The 18,577-nt window shown below is 38.2% G+C and overlaps 1 protein-coding gene across 2 annotated transcripts in view; it reads left to right on the forward strand.

Moving 5' to 3' along the window:
- mtcl2 (microtubule crosslinking factor 2) overlaps positions 1-18,577 on the forward strand; it is a 107,985-nt gene that overhangs the window by 30,594 nt on the left and 58,814 nt on the right. For both annotated transcript variants that reach the window (XM_062978782.1, XM_062978783.1), the window contains exon 2: positions 6,515-6,739. In XM_062978782.1, coding sequence (XP_062834852.1) covers positions 6,515-6,739 — 225 coding nt within the window. The remainder of the gene's footprint in view (positions 1-6,514; positions 6,740-18,577) is intronic.

Genomic DNA, 18,577 nt, shown 5'->3' on the forward strand with positions numbered 1-18,577 from the left:
TTGAGGTTGTACTTGCAAATTGTGTTCTGTTCATTCTTCTTGATTACTGTCTAACATTCAAATGGGACAAAATTGGTTTGTCAACTGTGTAGCCTTCTGCATGAAGTGCTTCTTTTTCTTCATAACCTATTTATACATCCACAAGGAAGGAGATTCTCTTCTGTGCCTGCCTACATTAATTTCTTTGCTTTAGCTGTTTCTGCCACCACAGTGAGGAGAATCCCATCTCCACCCACAGTTTCCTCTTTATCTCCCTGTAAAATATTTATAGAATACTATCTGTCTCAAACCACCCTCGCTCCAGGCTTTTTGTGTTCTGTGAGTTTCCTTCTGATATAAGCGTTATTAGTCCAGGCTATCTGGCTTGTTTATATTTCATTGACTGAGCCTCGTGAGGAAAAGTGGTGTGGTGGTTTTTTAACTGGTTAAAAAATTCAAGCCTTTATTTAGTTTAATTTTTTTTTGTAAATGGGGAACAATTACAGGCAGTTCCTGAGTTACAAATGCCCAACTTACAAATTACTCATAGTTAAGAAGAGACATAGTTAAGGTGAGACAACAGGAAGTGAGAGAAATCTTTCCCTAGGAAGGGAAATTCACTCCTGAAAGAGTTTTCATGGGGAAAAAGTGTCTCCACTGAAGCTTTATCACCAATCCTTGTTTCCACAACATGCTGGAATTTTCAAAATCCAATTATCACAGGGACAGAAAGTGAGACAAACTTTTCTGAACAGGGGCACAGAGAGGAGAACAAACACCACAGATGTTAACCCTTAACTATGCTCTTCAAAGCTTGTGTGTGTGTGGTAAGGTAAAGGTAAAGGTTTCCCTTGACGTTAAGTTCAGTCGTGACCGACTCTGCGAGTTGGTGCTCATCTCCATTTCTAAGCCGAAGAGCCGGTGTTGTCCATAGACACTCCAAGGTCATGTGGCCGGCATGACTGCATGGAGCGCCGTTACCTTCCCACTGGAGCAGTACCTATTGATCTCACATTTGCATGTTTTCAAACTGCTAGGTTGGCAGGAGCTGGGGCTAACAGCTAGCGCTCATTCCGCTCCCAGGATTTGAACCTGGGACCTTTTGGTCCACAAGTTCAGCAGCTCAGCGCTTTAACACACTGTGCCACCAGGGGCACAGTGTATATGAGTTACACTTAAATGTACCTGTTTTCACTTACATACAAATTCAACTTAAGACCAAATCTGAAGAACCTATTTTGTTTGTAACTTGGGGACTGCCTGTACTGTGCTGGGATGACTGAAGGAAAGCATTTTTGAAGCTTGGTGGCATTTCACATTTTGGGGGGCCATTTTATTTATTTATTTATTTCCAACATTTATATCCTGCTCTTCTCACCTGAAGGGACTCAGGGCGGCGTACAAAATTGGCAACAATTTGATGCCTACACATAATTAAAACAGTAATGAAAATTCAATTAAAACAATCTATATATATAAAAGGGTAATGAAATTTCGGCCTAGGACAAAACAACAAAACTACACATCCCAGAAACACTAAACTTGGCAGCCACAACCCCTCATCCATGCCACTATGCTCATACAACAAAAAGCTCCAGCTACTCCAGAAAACGGCCAGGCTTTGAGACTGCAAGGCTAGTCACTGCTATTCTACCTGGCCAACAAAGGATTCCTATAAGCCACAGCAACGCATGGCCAGGCAAAGCTAGTATAAAAATATAAAACATATGATTAAAATCCATTCATCCAAAATCCTCGTGCTGTAGCCATAAATCAGTCTGGGTCGTCTTTATCATTCAATCTTCGAAAGCCTGGGCACATAGCCATGTTTTCAGGGCTTTGATAGTTCTGACCAAAGTCCAGTCTTAATGGCCTTTTCCTGAGGTTGAATATGATGGCAAATTGTTGGCGGCATTAAAGACAGAAAGATGGGAAAGATAAACTTCAGTGATGGGCATAATCCATGAGGATTGTTCTCTGTATGCCTCACTGAAATGAATCGGAGAGGAAATTCTTGTACTCTTACTCAGAACTTCCTGGTGAAATGTGATCTGTGTTAATTATCAGGAAGCTGGATATCACTGTGGCTTTCTACCTTAGATCCCCCCCCCCCCCCCCCATCCTGGTGTCGAACTAGTCTTAATAATTTGCTATACCATATTATATGAGAAGAGCTCAAATCTCCAAGGGAGTTAATAGTATTGAATGGTACAGAATATAGAATCCTGAGTACCAGAATTCCATTTAGGACAGGTGTGAAGGCTATGAAGGCCAAACTATACCATGAAGCATCTAGAATAGAAGAGTGGGAAGTAATTAGGTTTAGTCTGGTGTGAAGAAAAGACAATGATGTCATCTCTGGTCCATTCTTGAAGGAGCTTTTCTTCATTCTCTCGGGAGCAGGGCTTCGTAAACCTTTTCAAGTCGTAACCCCATTTTATCTGAGAGATGTATACGTGACCCCAGATATATAAAATATGTATACAAATCAACATTTACTGATAATAAATCATAAATTTATTTTAAAGCAATCTCCTCCACGCAAAAACATCCATGGGAAATAAACTCCCAGTGCCTTCATAGGCAGATATGTCAGTTGAGTCATTGAGGAAGGGAGGAATATGAAGCACAAATGGGACGCCCAAGTTAGGGGGCAAAATGGTGAAAGAGGAGAGGAAGAATCTAGTCTACATACCACACCTCTCTCACTGTGACAAAGACCCAACAGGATGGAGAGAAGGGGGAAAGAGGGACCTCTTCAGACACCCAAGATGGGAAGGGAATGAAAGATCCTCCAGACTCCCAAGATGAGGAGAGACACCCCCCCCCCCAGAGGAAAAAAACCAAAAACACCCAGACTCCCAAATTGGGAAGGAAATACCATCAGACTCCCAAGATGGAAAGGAGAGGAGCAACCCCTAGACTTCCAAGATGGGATGGAAAGGGAAAATTCCAGATTCCCAGTTGTGAAGAAAAGCCTCACAAGATAGGGAGAGAGAGACTCATGAGATGGAAAGGAAGATCCAAATACATAAGCAGGGGGGTACTTCCTCTGTCCCACATACCTCAAGGCTGGGTCCCCAACAAAGCCCTCCTGCCTTCCTTTTTCCCTTCCCTTGTCTCTCTTTAAGGCAAGCAGAGACAACAAGGTGCCCCCTCCTTCCTTAGCCCCTCTTTTGGCCCTGCCTTGCCAGAATTCTGTCACGACCCCAACATAAAGCTATGGCAACCCCATTTGGGGTGAGGATACACACTTTAAGAAGCTCTGATTTAGAGAACCAGTGTGGCATAGAGTGCCAGTGTGGTTTTGTGCTTTAAGTCTTGAATTAGAACTCTGTGGCAAGGATTCAGATCCCTGCTCAGCCATAGAAACTCAATGAGTGACGTTGGACAAATCACACACTTTTAATCTCAGAGGAGGTGAATGGCCGATCCTCTCGGAACAAATTATGGCAAGAAAAACCCAGGATAGATTTGCTTTAAGGTCACCATAAGTTGGAAATGGCTTGAAAGTGATCAAAAGTGTCACTGTACACCAAGATGTGAAGACCATGTTAGTTATGTTCATTTAATAGAAATGATTGCATTCATAATTAGAAATTAAGGAAGGAAGTTAGTGGTGAAACACAGAATAGTATCATTTAACCCAGTCTCCTTTAGATGGAAAAAGTAGCTCACTGATACGGCAGTGTGAACAGAGACCGAACTCCCAGACTAGGTTAAGAATATGCAGACATTAAACCATTCAATGGCTGTTCAAAATTAGAGATGACTAAAGATGCTTGATTTCCACAAGGTTGTATTTCCTCGGTCATGGAAACTCAGTGAGATCTGCCTAGTGAATTATATAAACAAATTCAGTGAAACAAAAGAAAATGGTCCCATGCCAAGATGTCAAGGGAGTCTCTTAAAGTATCCTGGAATGGGAGAGTGAACAGGGAAATCCTGTTTGTTCTTTAATCAGGGTGGCTTCCATGTAGAGCAGGGGGATTGAATCCTCTTTTTAAAAATATGAACTTTAAAGTTACTATTCAAAGTGCTGGACTGTGTCTCAAGTAAATTGATCTTGGATAGCTCCTTAAAGTTACAGACTGAAATCTAGAGAGGATTCACTGGCCCATTGGTATGGAAGTCACCAACTACTATTAGCTTTTAATCTCTAAACTGGTTTTTGGCTGAGAATTCTAAATGTTCCTCACTAAACTGCAAATTGATACATTGAAGCCATGACAAGTAAAATGTTATTTTAGTGGAGCATGAAAGAGTCTTAAACTTGCATATTCTTTCCAGTTCACTGGAGGTTAGGTTCATTGGGACACAGAGCACTTAAGAACTCATCTGATTTGAGGAAGTTGGAACCCCAGAAAGAATATGACCCATTTTGACATTGCTGCATTTATAAGGACAGTTTCTGTTATAGCTCAGGGCGATAAAGCCCTTGTGGCTGGTGCTGTGTGGCTTTCATCTTTTTATGCTGTGTTTTAACCTAGTTTTATACAATGGACTCAGTTAACCAGAACTTAAGCAACCAGAACTCTCAAGCAGCTGGCAAAAATAAAATCAAAGAAATAAGATTTAAAATTTAAAAACACTGTTTTTATAATACAGTAAATCTGTAAAACTATGTTATATTAAGTTTGTCTTTATTTATTTATTTATTTATTTACATCACTTTTACCCCGCCTTTCTCTCCGAGGAGACTCAAAGCGGCTTACAGTAAATAGGCAAAAATTCAATGCCTAAAAACAATGTAAAAACAACAATTCATATAAAACAATCTACAAAACAACAGTTCATATAAAACAGATACCATTACAAAATAAAGTCACATTATATAAAATTTACTTGCTTTTAATTACTGTATTTCAGTACAGTATAAACATTTATTCAATACTGAGTTTATGGTATGGTATTGTATGGGGTATATATAGCATTAGGCCTATTTTCATAATAACTCTCAAGCAACCAGAAATTACATTTATCTGCCTTTTACCAATACCCATGAGTGCTGGTTAACTGAGGGTCTACTGTATGTCATAGATTTGGTGCATTTGTTTCTGTCTACTAGGCCCAAGGGACTGGCACTGGCAAGCTATTCTCATGTGATTTCAGAATCTTACATAAAGGCTTTTTTCTCTGTACAACAGGAGTGACCATACTTTTCAGCCCTGGAGGATGCATTAGATGTGAGCTGTGGAGGTCAGATGCTAGGACCCATGCTTTCCTGACATAAATTTGTACTGGATAAGCTCCCATTCTCTTTTGGGGTTCCATGTGAAATAGGCAACTGCTCCATGAAGCTGCAGGTCCAGAAGTTGTGTACCACTGCTGTGAATGGAGTTTCTGTTTGCCAAAAGCCATGTTCAGCTGTTATTTCTTGCATTCTTCAGCACTTGAGCTGCTTTTTTAAACATGAACAATGATGTGTCTGCAGAGGAGGCTGTTATATATCTGAGCAAGAATCCCAATATTTTGTGAGCTTTGTTTTTTTAGGGTTTCCATGCAAATGGGAACATCCCCTTTTCAGCTGCAATGCTTTCTATGTATGGAAAGTGATGGTGTGAGTGAGAGTGGTCAGAACCGAAGACTCTTCCCCACTTATACTGTTCGAGCAGACAAGATGAAAAATGAGTGAATATACTACCAATACTGTTCTGAATATGTAGTGCCATGTAGTAAGAGAGTTGCATTTGAAACCTTTTGGGAATAGTGGCAGTTGATACTATTACAATGGTAATTATTATCAGTGTCTATAGAGCTTCTACCAGAAAACTAGAGAATTTGTGAATTTCTTTGTCTTTAGCATGAATTTTCCAGAGGCAAAGAAAAAATTTGTATATAATTAGAATGTCACTTGTATGTTTAACATATAGATAGGATGGACAGTCACATTTCCAGATAAGCCTGAAAAACTCAAGACTACATGGTTTTTTAAAAATTATTAATTGTTCAAAAACATTAAATTGCATATATATATGAAATATATTAAATGTTAGCTGGAATTAATTAAAATAAAATGCATTAAATATTACGAATTTTATTAAATTATAATTATTCATCATTCATTAAATTCTTCCTCACTTATCAACAACCCACTCATATTCACACACAGAGACAAAGACACTTGCAACTAAAAGGAACTAACTGAACTGATATTGACTATGATATTGATTATCCCATTGATTAGTACATTCAGCATTTAGTAATTTGCAGCCAAATTTCAGCAGTTAACTTAAAAAATTCTGAGGACATCCAAAAAGAGTTGATTGTTTTTCTGCATATAGCCCATGATTTGTTTTTTGCTCCACCCTGCTTATAGGAGTGTATCCTGACCATATTATATGAGAGAAAGAACTACATTTCTTTCAAACAATTTTGAATTTATGGAATGTTTAATAAACACATACACATACAAACACCAATACCTTCCGTTCTAGATTTTATGTTATTTTTGACAGAAAGACAATATTCCTCATGTGACAGCTTTGTTATAGTTGTTCTGGCCATCTATTGAGAACTGTGTTGTCTTCTCCAGGATGAGATTGAAGAACTACGTGCCGAGATGCTGGAGATGAGAGACGTCTATATGGAGGAAGATGTCTATCAACTACAGGAACTCCGGCAGCAATTGGATCAGGCCAGTAAGACCTGCCGCATCTTGCAGTACCGTCTCCGCAAGGCAGAGCGACGCAGTCTCCGTGTGGCACAGACTGGCCAGGTGGATGGAGAGCTCATCCACAGTCTTGAACAAGATGTCAAGGTAAGTGTGGGGTTACAAGGTTTTTCACCTCTGTCATACCATTCATGCTCTAGTGCGTATTTTGGAAAATTTTGCCATGTTTCTGCTCATTCCTTAGCGGTTGTAGATTCAAGAGGTCTTTTTTTGCAACCATAAGTGGCCCAGAAGTCCACCATGGTCATTTGGAGGGGTCAGTAGATCCTGGGACCTTCTATATAAAAAGCATGTGGTTTGCTAGTTAGCTATGGCTTCCTTCTCTAAGGTGTAGACTTAATATCTATAACAGACAAACGTCATCTGAGAATCATACATTCTATATAAGTGAAATCTTGGAAAAGAAGTAAATGGCAAGGAAAGGGTTTCTGTGTCTGACAAAGCACTTTGTCACTCAGATGAAGAGAAGCTGGTTTTTTAAAAAAAATTACAAAAATAATAGCAAAAACTATTGATTTGCATAGATGTTCTGAGATTGATACTATCTTTGTGCAGTTAGTTACTTTGGTGTAGAATTTTTAAATTGGTTTTCTTTTTTTGAAAACCTGGGGAACGTGCATCCTTACTAAGGATTTTTTTAGTTCAAACTTCTGTGTGAGAGTGAGCAGCAAGCAAGCAACTAGCTGTATTTTAAATGCATTAGGAGAGTAAATCTCCTGCAGCTCTTTATTCCTTCTGTGTTTACTCTAGGATTTTGAACTGACCAATCCTGCAGTTGCTAGGGGAAAGTTGTGTTTAAGTGGTGTCACATTGCATTTTCTTCTACTGAGCTTTAGAGCAGCGCCTGCCCCTTCTCTTTGGAGAACAGATCAAACATGATGGTTTCCATAGAATCATGTCACCATCATCAACACCATTGTGAGGTGTGGTTAGCTTGAAAAACAAGACCACCCAGAGGATTTCATAGCTTCAGGTGAATCTGAATGTGTTTTTTCCCAAACAAAATAGCATACTTTCAGTTTGCAGCTTTTCTGAACAGATGTTCCCACCCTTCTTCTGCTTCTACTGTTTTGTTCCTATTTCCAGCCAGCAACCTTTTTCCATTGTATAGTTTTCAGGCTCCTGAAAGATGTACAGAGACAAGAAAAGGGTTAGCTATAAGAATATGCTTTCTTGTCAGCTCAGTTTACAGTCATGACAACTAAGCAGCTGACCAAAGAGGCTGAGCCCCACCCTTGAGCTGCCTGCAGGCCTTAGTTCAGGATGATTGTAGAGGCCAGCTGGATGGCATATATTGCTCTAGTGTGGCACTTTCTTGGCATTGCATACCAACAGAGCCTCATGGAGAATCCTGTCTCTTCTTGGATGTTTGTAAGGCTTGCTCTGTTGCTGTGGTCTCTTGGCTACAGCATCTTGAACTAATGGTATAGATATTCAATAGGAGATGGAAGCACAAGCCGCTGGGGTATAAAAGAATAAGGTAATGTGTTTGGAATGTCTGATGTGGCTGGCATGACTGGCATGAGAGAAGAAAGCAGCAGGCCAATTAGAACTCTATTGAGAAGTAGATTGGGCTTTTAACAGCACTGCAATCTTTGGGGACTCCTTTTCCCATTATTACAAACACAGGATAATTTTAGTTTTAGCTGCTTGAACATTCTCCAAGGGTGGCTTTCATAAACATCCTGCATAAATAGTACCCTGGCTAGTCTTGATAATCTCTACATGGTTTTGAACAGTCACTTTCTAATAAATCACGAGTTTGTAATTTTACCAAGAAGATGCCACCGTCTACGGTTTTGCGTGAATCACCCAGTTGTGCATATACTAGATCTACTTGTGAAAAGGTGGGAATGAGCCTTTTGTGGTCTGGATTCATAGTAAGAAAAGGAAGATGGTTTCTTTGGGAGTGTGCTGTGTAAGAATTTGTTTATATCATGGCTCTACTAGGCTGACAACATGAGACATACCACCCATTTTGTCAGTTCATGTGAACAAGCCATTTAGTTGAATAGGTGAACCAGTTTCTGTGTATAGTCACTACCTGCAGCATTTTAGTTAGCTGAGAGAAAGAGAAAAAGAGAAAATATAAAATGCTACAAAATGTAGGTCACAGTTGGGGGGAATATGCCCCCTGGATATTGTAGCCCAACAACTTCAACCAAACCTGGCCAGCATGGCCATAAACAATGCATAATGGAAGTTACATTTCAACATTGTTTAGAGGGCTACATGTTTCCCATTTATGATGAAGAGGTAGACTTATATAGAAAGTCAGTGCAAGTGAAATATGCCATTTCTGGTATAAAATCAACCATGAAACTATTATTTTCTAATACAGCAAGATACTCATATTGATGAGTTGGAACAGAGTTGCTTGAAACTGTGGATATTATCTAATGCCATTAAATTAGCTTACTTACAGTTCCAGCATACAATAGAGTTCCTTTGGAGAATGTAGAGATTCTTAAAGAGGTACCTTCCATAGAAATTAGGTTTTGCAACCCAGCTCTGTGGTAACTTCCAAGGGAAGCATACCATCGAATCCCATGGAAGACCAGTATGGGTAAATTTACCCATTCAGTATGGGTAAATTAAACTGTGGACATGGTCTCCACAATTATGGAGGTTTTCCAGCCCATGCATGCAGCGTCCACTACTGCTGATTGTTCCCGTTACTTGTAAATCCATGTGTGATCAGCTAGTATACTTGCATTGGTCTCATCTCACTGATGGCCTCTCCTGGTACACTGCCATACCACTCTTCTTTAGCTATAAATGGTTTTTTGCTTTACTGCAGTGGGAAGCTTAGCAAAACTTGAGGTTAAGCTGAGAGAAGCCATTGCACAAAGGGGTGACTCTTCTGCCAAGTATCCCAGGCACCAAAAAAAACCACAACTGATCCTGGAAATGAAGCAAGCCACAAGTGACCGATGACAATTCCACCCAAGCTTCCAGCACCCCCTGCCCCTATAATTAAGAGGATATGCTTGTGTGGTTGCTTAAGAGTAAATATAGTAACTATTTGCACTTGCTGGGATCCTGTAAAATGTGTTTTTATTGTGACATTAACTGGTATTGGGCCATAGAAACCTGTCTTCTTGTGCTTTTATGTTTGTACAAAGTAGCACCACAATGCCTCCATTATTGATTTAAAAGTGTTGGCTTGTGAAAACTATTAGATCCAGCACTTATGGATCAGGAGAACACGGGGAGAGGGAAAATCTTAATTAGGTCTATTTTTCCATAGGAGTCTGTAGATCAGTGGTTCTCAACCTGTGGTTCTCATGATGTTTTGGCCATCAACTCCTAGAAATCCTAACAGCTGGTAAACTGGTGGGAATTTCTGGGAGTTGTAGGCCAAAACATCTGGGGACCCACAGATTGAGAACCACTGCTGTAGATGAATACAGGATGTTACCTTAAATCTACTCAGACCATTGTTCCATCTAGCTAGCCCAATATTGTTGACATTGACTGGCAGCAGCATTGCTGGATTTCATGCAAGAGTTTTTTTCTGCTTCTGTCTAGAGATATTTCCAAGGAATGAGAGAGATATGTTTGCTACTCCAAACAAAGCAGAGTCTTATGGGGAGACTACCCACCCACATATGGTTCCCAAATGGTACTGCCTGACCATTGTAAAGGCTTCAGTATCAGGCTGAATGTTTTTGTCCTCGTTTCTACAAAAAAAAAGAAAAAGAAAAAAGCCCCAGAATGTGTTTCGGCAACTCCTGAGTTTGTTTCTTGGCCATGTCTTTCAGGATAGGAGAAAAAAAATATTTTTTGTGTTATATAGTATTTAATAGGAATGATGAAACATGCATTTTCTTCTAGATTTGCGTAAAACTATGTGGAACTGCACCTAGGAGTTATGTTAATTATCCTTTTGCATATCATTTTTCAGGCTTCCTTTTATTAGTCCCTAATGGCTTGCGTTTCAGATACTGTTATCATTATTATCTCCATTCCACCTATTTTTGTCATTAGGGACTCATTGTGGTTTACAACAGTAAAAATAAACATAACTAAAGCTTCACCTCATACACAAACGTTAATTATGTAATTAAACAATCAAAATTAAAACCAATTAAAAAATTAAAAATATAACAATAAATAGGGGGAAAACAAATAGACAATAGAGCACATCATGCAAAGTCTGTTTGTCTTATCTCCTCTTCTTTAGTTAGTTCTCTTCATAATTGAAGTCTCTCTATGTGCAGCTTCATTGTTCTGAACTAAGAAGCTTGACTGTAGAGAACTTCTCTATCCAGATGTGTTAGATTATAGTTCCCATGTTTCCAGGATATACTGCCAGACCACACTGGTTTGGAATGATGGGTTTTATGACCCAATGTACCTGGAGGGCAAGCACTATTTTGGAGGAGCTGCTGTGGAGTCCAGTTGTACCCAAGCTGTATACACCTTGAACTATATGCACAGCATTGGATTTACTTTTTAATTGACAAATAATAAAAAGTTCATAAAAAGTGACATAAGAGATTATAAAATATAAACCATAAAATTGGAAATTTTATAAATACTAGAGACATTTAAAATATTATAATTATTTCAAAATTCTAGAACTCCTTGCTGATGCAAAAACATATTAATTACCACGCTCTGCTACACTACGTCAAACTGAGATTGTTAGATTCATAACAAATGTTACTGATTTTGTTAGCTAGGGTTAGTGGTATGCAATCTAACATTATTGTAGGTATATGGGAACAGCCTGTGTTTAGAAGCAGGAGTGAAGATATAAAATATGGTGTTTACTGTGTTCCCTCAACCTCTTTGGAAGTGCCCATATGGGCCATCACAGGGATTATTTTTCTTCTGAGCTGGATGTGGTGTGATAGTTTCCATATGTTTGTCAAGCTGCATTTTTCTTCTCCTACCCTGAAGCCACCAACAGCTGCCTCCTGATTGCCTTAGCATTCGCCAGGATGAAGTGATTCACTTGCTGGAAATGGGAAATAACTAGGGCTTCCCCCCTCCTTAATGGTGTTGGTAAAGCTTCAAGCACAGCTGATTCCATAATAGTCGCTGTGGTGCTACTAGGTTGTCTGCTAGCTAATTTACAGGATTTTAAAAATATTAAAAATATTTTTATTAAGTAAATAATAGAATCTGTGAATAGGTAATAGACAGCTGTTGCATATACACATTGTAAATAATGAAACATTTCTATATTATCTATTCATTACTTTTACGAGTTACTATTCTTTCTCTTCCCCCCATTCACCCCATACCCCTATCAAATTTTCCTCTATATTTTTATCTTTAACCATGAACACAATTTTCTTGATATTTGTACAATATCTATATTGGCTTCACCACTTTCTATCCATTCCATGTAGGTCAGGGGTCCTCAAACTTTTAAAGCAGAGGGCCGGTCCTCAATCTTTCAAACTGTGGAGGGGCCAAATTATCATTTGAAGAAAAAAAAAACCCAAACAAATTCCTGTGCATAATGCACGTCTTATTTGTAGTGCAAAACAACAACAACAACGAAAGAACAATACAATATTTAAAAATGAAAACAATTGTAAACAACATAAACCTATCAGGATTTCAATGGGAAGTGTGGGCCTCCTTCTGGCCAATGAGATAGTCAAGTTAATTAGGATTGTCGAAAATTATTTATTTATTCATTTACTACATTTATTTATTACATTTATATCCTGCCCTTCTCACCCCGAAGGGGACTCAGAGCAGCTGTATGTACATACAATATATTATATTATTAGCATAGCACAATATTAGCATTATATATTACTATATTGAACTATATCACTATACTGTAATATTATATGTAATATATAACATATAATTAATATTATTATATAGTATTATTATTAGTATTATATTGTATAACATTATAATATTATTATCAATATTATATGTATATACAATATATTATATTATTAAAAATGATATAAAATATTATATTATAAAACTGAGGGCAGGGGCCAGGTAAATGACCTTGGAGGGCCGCATCCGGCCCCCGGGCCTTAGTTTGGGGACCCCTGATGTAGGTCACCCATTTCTCTTTAATTTCTTCTGTTTTATCTTCCTGCATATCCTCTTGAACTGTGCATGCTATAATGTCTGATTGGACCTAATCAAAGAAGTAATGGTTCTCTTTTTCTGTTATCCTTTTTTTGTCTCTCCATCCCCATGCTATTACTGCTTTTCCTGCTAAAATCATTGCTCTGAATAAATCTTGGCTGCAAACTAATTTATAGTTCACATAGTGAGGATTTCTATAAATAATTGCAAAAAATAAAGCATCGAGCAACCTCTTTTCTAGCATCAGTGGCACTGTGGTCAATGTGTGTATCTTCCATATTTTACGATATAATCTTTACTTATTCAACCTGTTCTGTCTATCATTGATTTGATAACATGCTGGGTCCCTGCCCTTTGACCTTCACATCTACTATGGTGCAAAACCACTCCCAATATATTGTCCCAAATACAACGTACTACTATTACTACTACTACTACTACTACTACTACTACTACTACTTGTTATTGTTGTTATTATATTAATCCCACTTTCTTCTCTTAAATGAGACTAAAAAGAGAATTAAACATATAATTGTTAAAAACAAATAATCAACATCACATAAAACCAATCAAAACTGTTAAATTATATAGCACCCTCTGGCTGATTCTTAAAAATGTTCTTCTTTAAAAGTCTGTCTGAATAAAAAGGTTTTAGCCTGCCGCTGGAAGGCCAACAGGGGATTGGACAAATTATGATGATCTCCCGATTCTGTAAGTAAAAGTTCAGTAGTGCTCTTCTATCTTAAAAAATGTAGTAATATGACAAGGAGAAAAAAGAGAAGAAAAAAGTCTGTTTTCCTTATTATTTATTATATACTTCATTTTTATCCCAGCTTTCTCCACCCCAAAGGGGACTCAAATCAGCTTACAAACATTAAAATACATCTCAACAAAATCAACTATCTAAAACATGAGCAATTAAAACACATATCAGTCAATTAAACAGATTAAAACCAAATAAAATGTCGAGTCATGATCTCATAACCAAATAGTTTCCCAAAACCCATAGTCCTTTATTCAAGCTGTTAAAGTCTTCAAATTGCTAGGAAGCAGAACCATACCTTTACAGTTGTACCTCCACCATATTTGTATTGCAGTAAAAAAGTAGTTTTTGAATAAATATAATAATAATAATAATAATAATAATAATAATAATAATAATAATATTTCTGATCTGCTGAGGAGTGTACCATAATATCTTACTTATTACTTCTACAATAGCCATAGTAATGCTAAAAATAAATGTAAAGAAAAACGAGGATTATAATGTCAGTGGTTACAACAATACCCTATTAAAGAAAGTTACATTAATTCATCATCATTCATCAATTGTTAAAATTACTCCTGACAAAGAATGGAGTGCATCTCCCTCTTGGTATGTGCCTTCAAGTCACTGTTGCCTTATGGTGACCCCATGAATTTCATAGGTGTGTCTTAGGCAAGGAATATTCAGAGGTGGTTTTGCCATCCAAGTACTAACCAGAACTGATGCTGGGTAGCTTCCAGGATCAGACAAGATCTGATAACATTGGGTCTCCATTTTAAATATTATAAAGTTGATTATTAATAATGGACTGGCTTGGGTATTTTCTCCTTATTGCCTGCTTTCTCTGACTTCTATCATATTTGGAAATTTGTTTATAAGTGCTCTTCAATAGAGTCTTCTTCCATTCATGAGTAATGCCTAAGCATGCTACTATTAACAAATGTATCACATAATGTCTACATTGTAAGTCTAATTTTGTTTGGATTGTGTAACAAAATATGACTCTGGGGAACTAAAATATTGCATTCTGGTGCATCAGGGTTGTATTGTAATTTGGCTCAAATTTTATTTGTATGAATTACTGGAACACACTCTTTAAGACATGGTATAATACAGTAATAACTCATGGCTTGATAATTATTTGTTTGATTTATACATCTTGATGTTAAAACCTTTTTTTATCTGTTTCTGCAATAAACCATTTATTAAACCATTAAACCCCACTGTTCATTTAGAATGGTTGGCTTGTGAAATCTACTAGATCTAGATGTCTTTATTAAATAATTGTTAATAGTTTGGCAATCAGTGATTTTTTTTTTATTCCTGTTGCTTGGGAAAAACTCTTGATATATTTTGGGCATAAATAGACTCCTCCCCTCAGATTGAGCTTAGAGCAGCGGTTCTCAACCTGTGGGTCCCCAGATGTTTTGACCTTCAACTCCCAGAAATCCTAAAAGCTGATAAACTGGCTGGGATTTCTGGAAGTTGTAGGCCAAAAACACACGGGTACCCACAGGTTGAGAACCATTGGCTTAGAGGAGGCCTGGTTTACTCTCAAAGAGGTTAGGTACTGACTTTAACTTACCACATCACCTTGAAGTAGTTACTCTGATGGAATAAAACAGCAAAAATGTTATCTGAAAAACTTGTAAGGTACTTGCAAGAAGAGAAATGACATTTTACATGGGGAATAAAGCAAAAGAAATAGTAGTAGTCAATTAGAGGCTGTATTTGTGAGTTTAAGAAGGGTCAGGCCTGGTTAGTACTTGGATGGGAGACCATCAATAAATACCAGGAAACTGACATAACCACTTCTGGGCATTTTATGGCTAAAAAATTCCCATTTGTTTTCTTCCTTCCTCCCTCTCCCTCTCTCATATGATAAAATGAAATATCCTGGGCTTTTTTTTTTTTTTAGACAGAAAGGGGGAATTGTGGTAATTAAATTTTTTCAATCTCTATTTTTTTCTTAGAATGCGATAAAAGAATACCCAGTTATCAAACAGAGCCATATTGTGAGCACATTATTACTAAAAAGGTCAAGCGCCGGCTGCGCCTAGAGGCTAGAATTCTTTCCTCTGGTTTTGCTAAATGATGATTTTGAGTTAATCAGCATTGTGGCATTACTCGCAGCTTCCTGTGTTTACACATGTTTTTGGAGATATCTGTGCTGTTAAAGGAAGAGTCTTCCTTCAGGGTTCCAGACTTCACAGAAGAAATGTAAAAATTATATCATGCCTAACTTCTGACATTTTTATCTAGTTCTCTTAGTCCAAGTAAGATCCAGAGTGTTCAAATGCCTGGAAGTTCAGCTCAAGCTGCTCAACATGCATTTAATTTCCTCCCATATAGGTTAAAATTTAATTGTTGTGTATTTATTGATTTTTTTTTGCCAGTTGCCTTGGGTCCTACTCTGGGAGAAAGGCTGAATATAAATGAATATTTAATAGTTGTCACATTAATCTACTCTTTTTGTAGTAGCAGGATCCTCCAGCCTTGTGGCTTCCAGATATATTGGACCAGTGATGGTGAACTTTTTAGAGATGGAGTGCCCCAAAACGGGGGGGGGGGGGCAAGAGTGAGTGAGCAAGGGGCAAATGGGCGAGCAGGCGGGGCAGTTGAGTGAGTGGGCGAATGGGGGCCGGGCAATGGTGCACGTGCAAGGGGAGACGGCGTTGCATGCCACCACTGTACAAGACCAGAACTGCATCATCTCCAGTCTAAGTAGCTGGCCATATTAGGTGGTCATGATAGAACTGGAGTCCCAGCATAAGTCAACATTAGTTAAGACTCTCAAGGGAAATTGCTGCAGAAGGTGACTTGAGTAGGTTTTCTGGCTATGCTTCAATTACACAATCTACATATTGTGTTGCAACTGAGCAGTGATGAGAACCATTGTTCACCCCTGCTCAGTCACGCTAGAAAGTGCCAGCTATTTGCATGCCTGACATGCCAAGTGACGTGGCTTTTGGCCACCTTTTTTAGCTGGAAAACAGCTGGAAATGACTGATTGCATATTGAACAAGTTTAGACTGGCGACACAAGAACGAGTCACTATATTTGCATGGTACCTAATGTTTTGAGGGACTGTCACAGACCTTCATGAGCACTCTTTTGCCTCCCTTGATCTATACCCTGTTACCAAGTTTTGTTGGAATCTGCTTTTCCTTTCACAATAATATGTGTTTTGTTATGCACTCAGTCATTGCTGTTGATGCTAAAATATGCTTTTTGAGCTGATGTTAGAATCTGTGAACAGCATTTTGTTTAGGATATTTTGTCTAGGACAATGACTCTGGAGATCAGAGTTTGAATCCCTGTTTGGGCACAGAAACCTACTGGGTTAACCTTGGCCAATCACATTCTTTTAGCCTCAGAAGAATGTGATGACAACCCCCCTCTAAACAACTCCCTTTAACCTTTGGTCCATATTCTTCCCTTTAATCAATTTTTTAAACTGTTTTATTTTGACTTATGGGAGAAAGCTCTCAGAAGATAATGTGGCAATGCTAGCTTGCTTTCCCTTGCTTCTTTTCTTGTGGATTCTGAAAGAAATTATGGGAGGTGACCTTGACACATCTTGATGCACTGATGAGACAGATTTACATTTAGATTTCCCATAATTCATGGTCAGAGTTCTTTTCTGAAGCATGCTGACATGCATATTTGAAAACTTCTGGTGCCACAGTAAGCACATCATGTATATGACACTTATTTTATTTCCCACAACCAGAGCAGCTGATGTTTATAGCACAGTTGCAGACAGGATCTGTTCTGCAAAGGCTCTCATTTTTTTCTTAGGCTGTGCAGCAAAGCATAAAGAATAATTAAGCAGAATACTGATGGGCACTTTGCTATTGCAGGGATGAGAAAACCAAGTGGAAGTGCAAGTGATTTCTTCTCTCCATACTTTGGTTTATTGTGCAAATTTAGCAAGATACTAATATTAAGTGTAGACACTGCTCATTTGTTCCCTTGTTGGTGATTTCCATGACCCTTTTCAATATTATCTAGAAGCATTATTTACTTAATAGCCAGCATGGTGTTGTAGTTTGAACATTGGACTATGACTCTAGAGAGCAGAGTTTTAATCCCTGTTTGGGCACAGAAACCAACTGGGTTAACCTTGGATAAGTCGCATTCTTTCAGCCTCAGAAGGTGATGGCAATCCCTCTGAACAAACCTCGCAACTCCCCCCCCCCCCGGTTATATAGGTTCACCTTAGTGCCACCATAAGTTAAGGCACACAACAACAACAACAATAACCGTAACCACTGAGTCCTCCTTCTCTATTCAGTGTTTGCTTCTTATTAGCTGCTCCCCCCTGTGGCCAGAATCGAACATCCCCTCAGGAGAAGGTTAAATTGCCTCTACGTCTGTCTCTGTCTCGGTTCTATGTGTATATGGGCATTGAATGTTTGCCCTATATGTATATAATGTGATCCGTCCTAAGTCCCCTTCGGGGTGAGAAGGGTGGAATATAAATACTGTAAATAAATAAATAAATAAAAATGTATTAAGGCACTGTATATTCACAAAATATTTCAGCCCTTCACAAAGAGAAGGACACAGTTCTGCAATCATGATAGAAGTGGATTGGTGATGTTGGATGAAAAAGCTGCCATGGAACCTGTAGAAGTTCTCTCTAGGTGACTTTTCATATCTTAAGCTTAAACATGTCTGTATTAATTCAATGTTATTAGTACAGACAAATTTAAGCTTGTTCCTTCTCTTGATCTCTGCTTGTTAGGCTATGGGCAGAGGTAGTTTGTCTTATTTAAAAATGGGTCTATTCTAACAATAGGGTATAAATTAATTAAAGACTTGAATTTAAAATTTTACAAATTGAGTAAAGTTTGGTTAGTTGCTGCACTACATGCTCTGTACAAATACAGCAGTGTACAAATGTTAGGTTGTTCAGTATGCTTTAAAATGACCTATGTATGTAAGAACCAACAACTAGTATCATGTTTAACTAGTATTATGTTTTTGTATGGTGATTTACTGGGGAGATGCATGCTTCCTGGAAGAAGGGTGAAGGGTGCTTCTGGGTACACAGTCACCCAGGAATGTTTTACTACCAC

The sequence above is a fragment of the Anolis carolinensis genome, chromosome 4, assembly GCF_035594765.1.
Source record: "Anolis carolinensis isolate JA03-04 chromosome 4, rAnoCar3.1.pri, whole genome shotgun sequence".
In the NCBI taxonomy this organism is placed as follows: domain Eukaryota; kingdom Metazoa; phylum Chordata; class Lepidosauria; order Squamata; family Dactyloidae; genus Anolis; species Anolis carolinensis.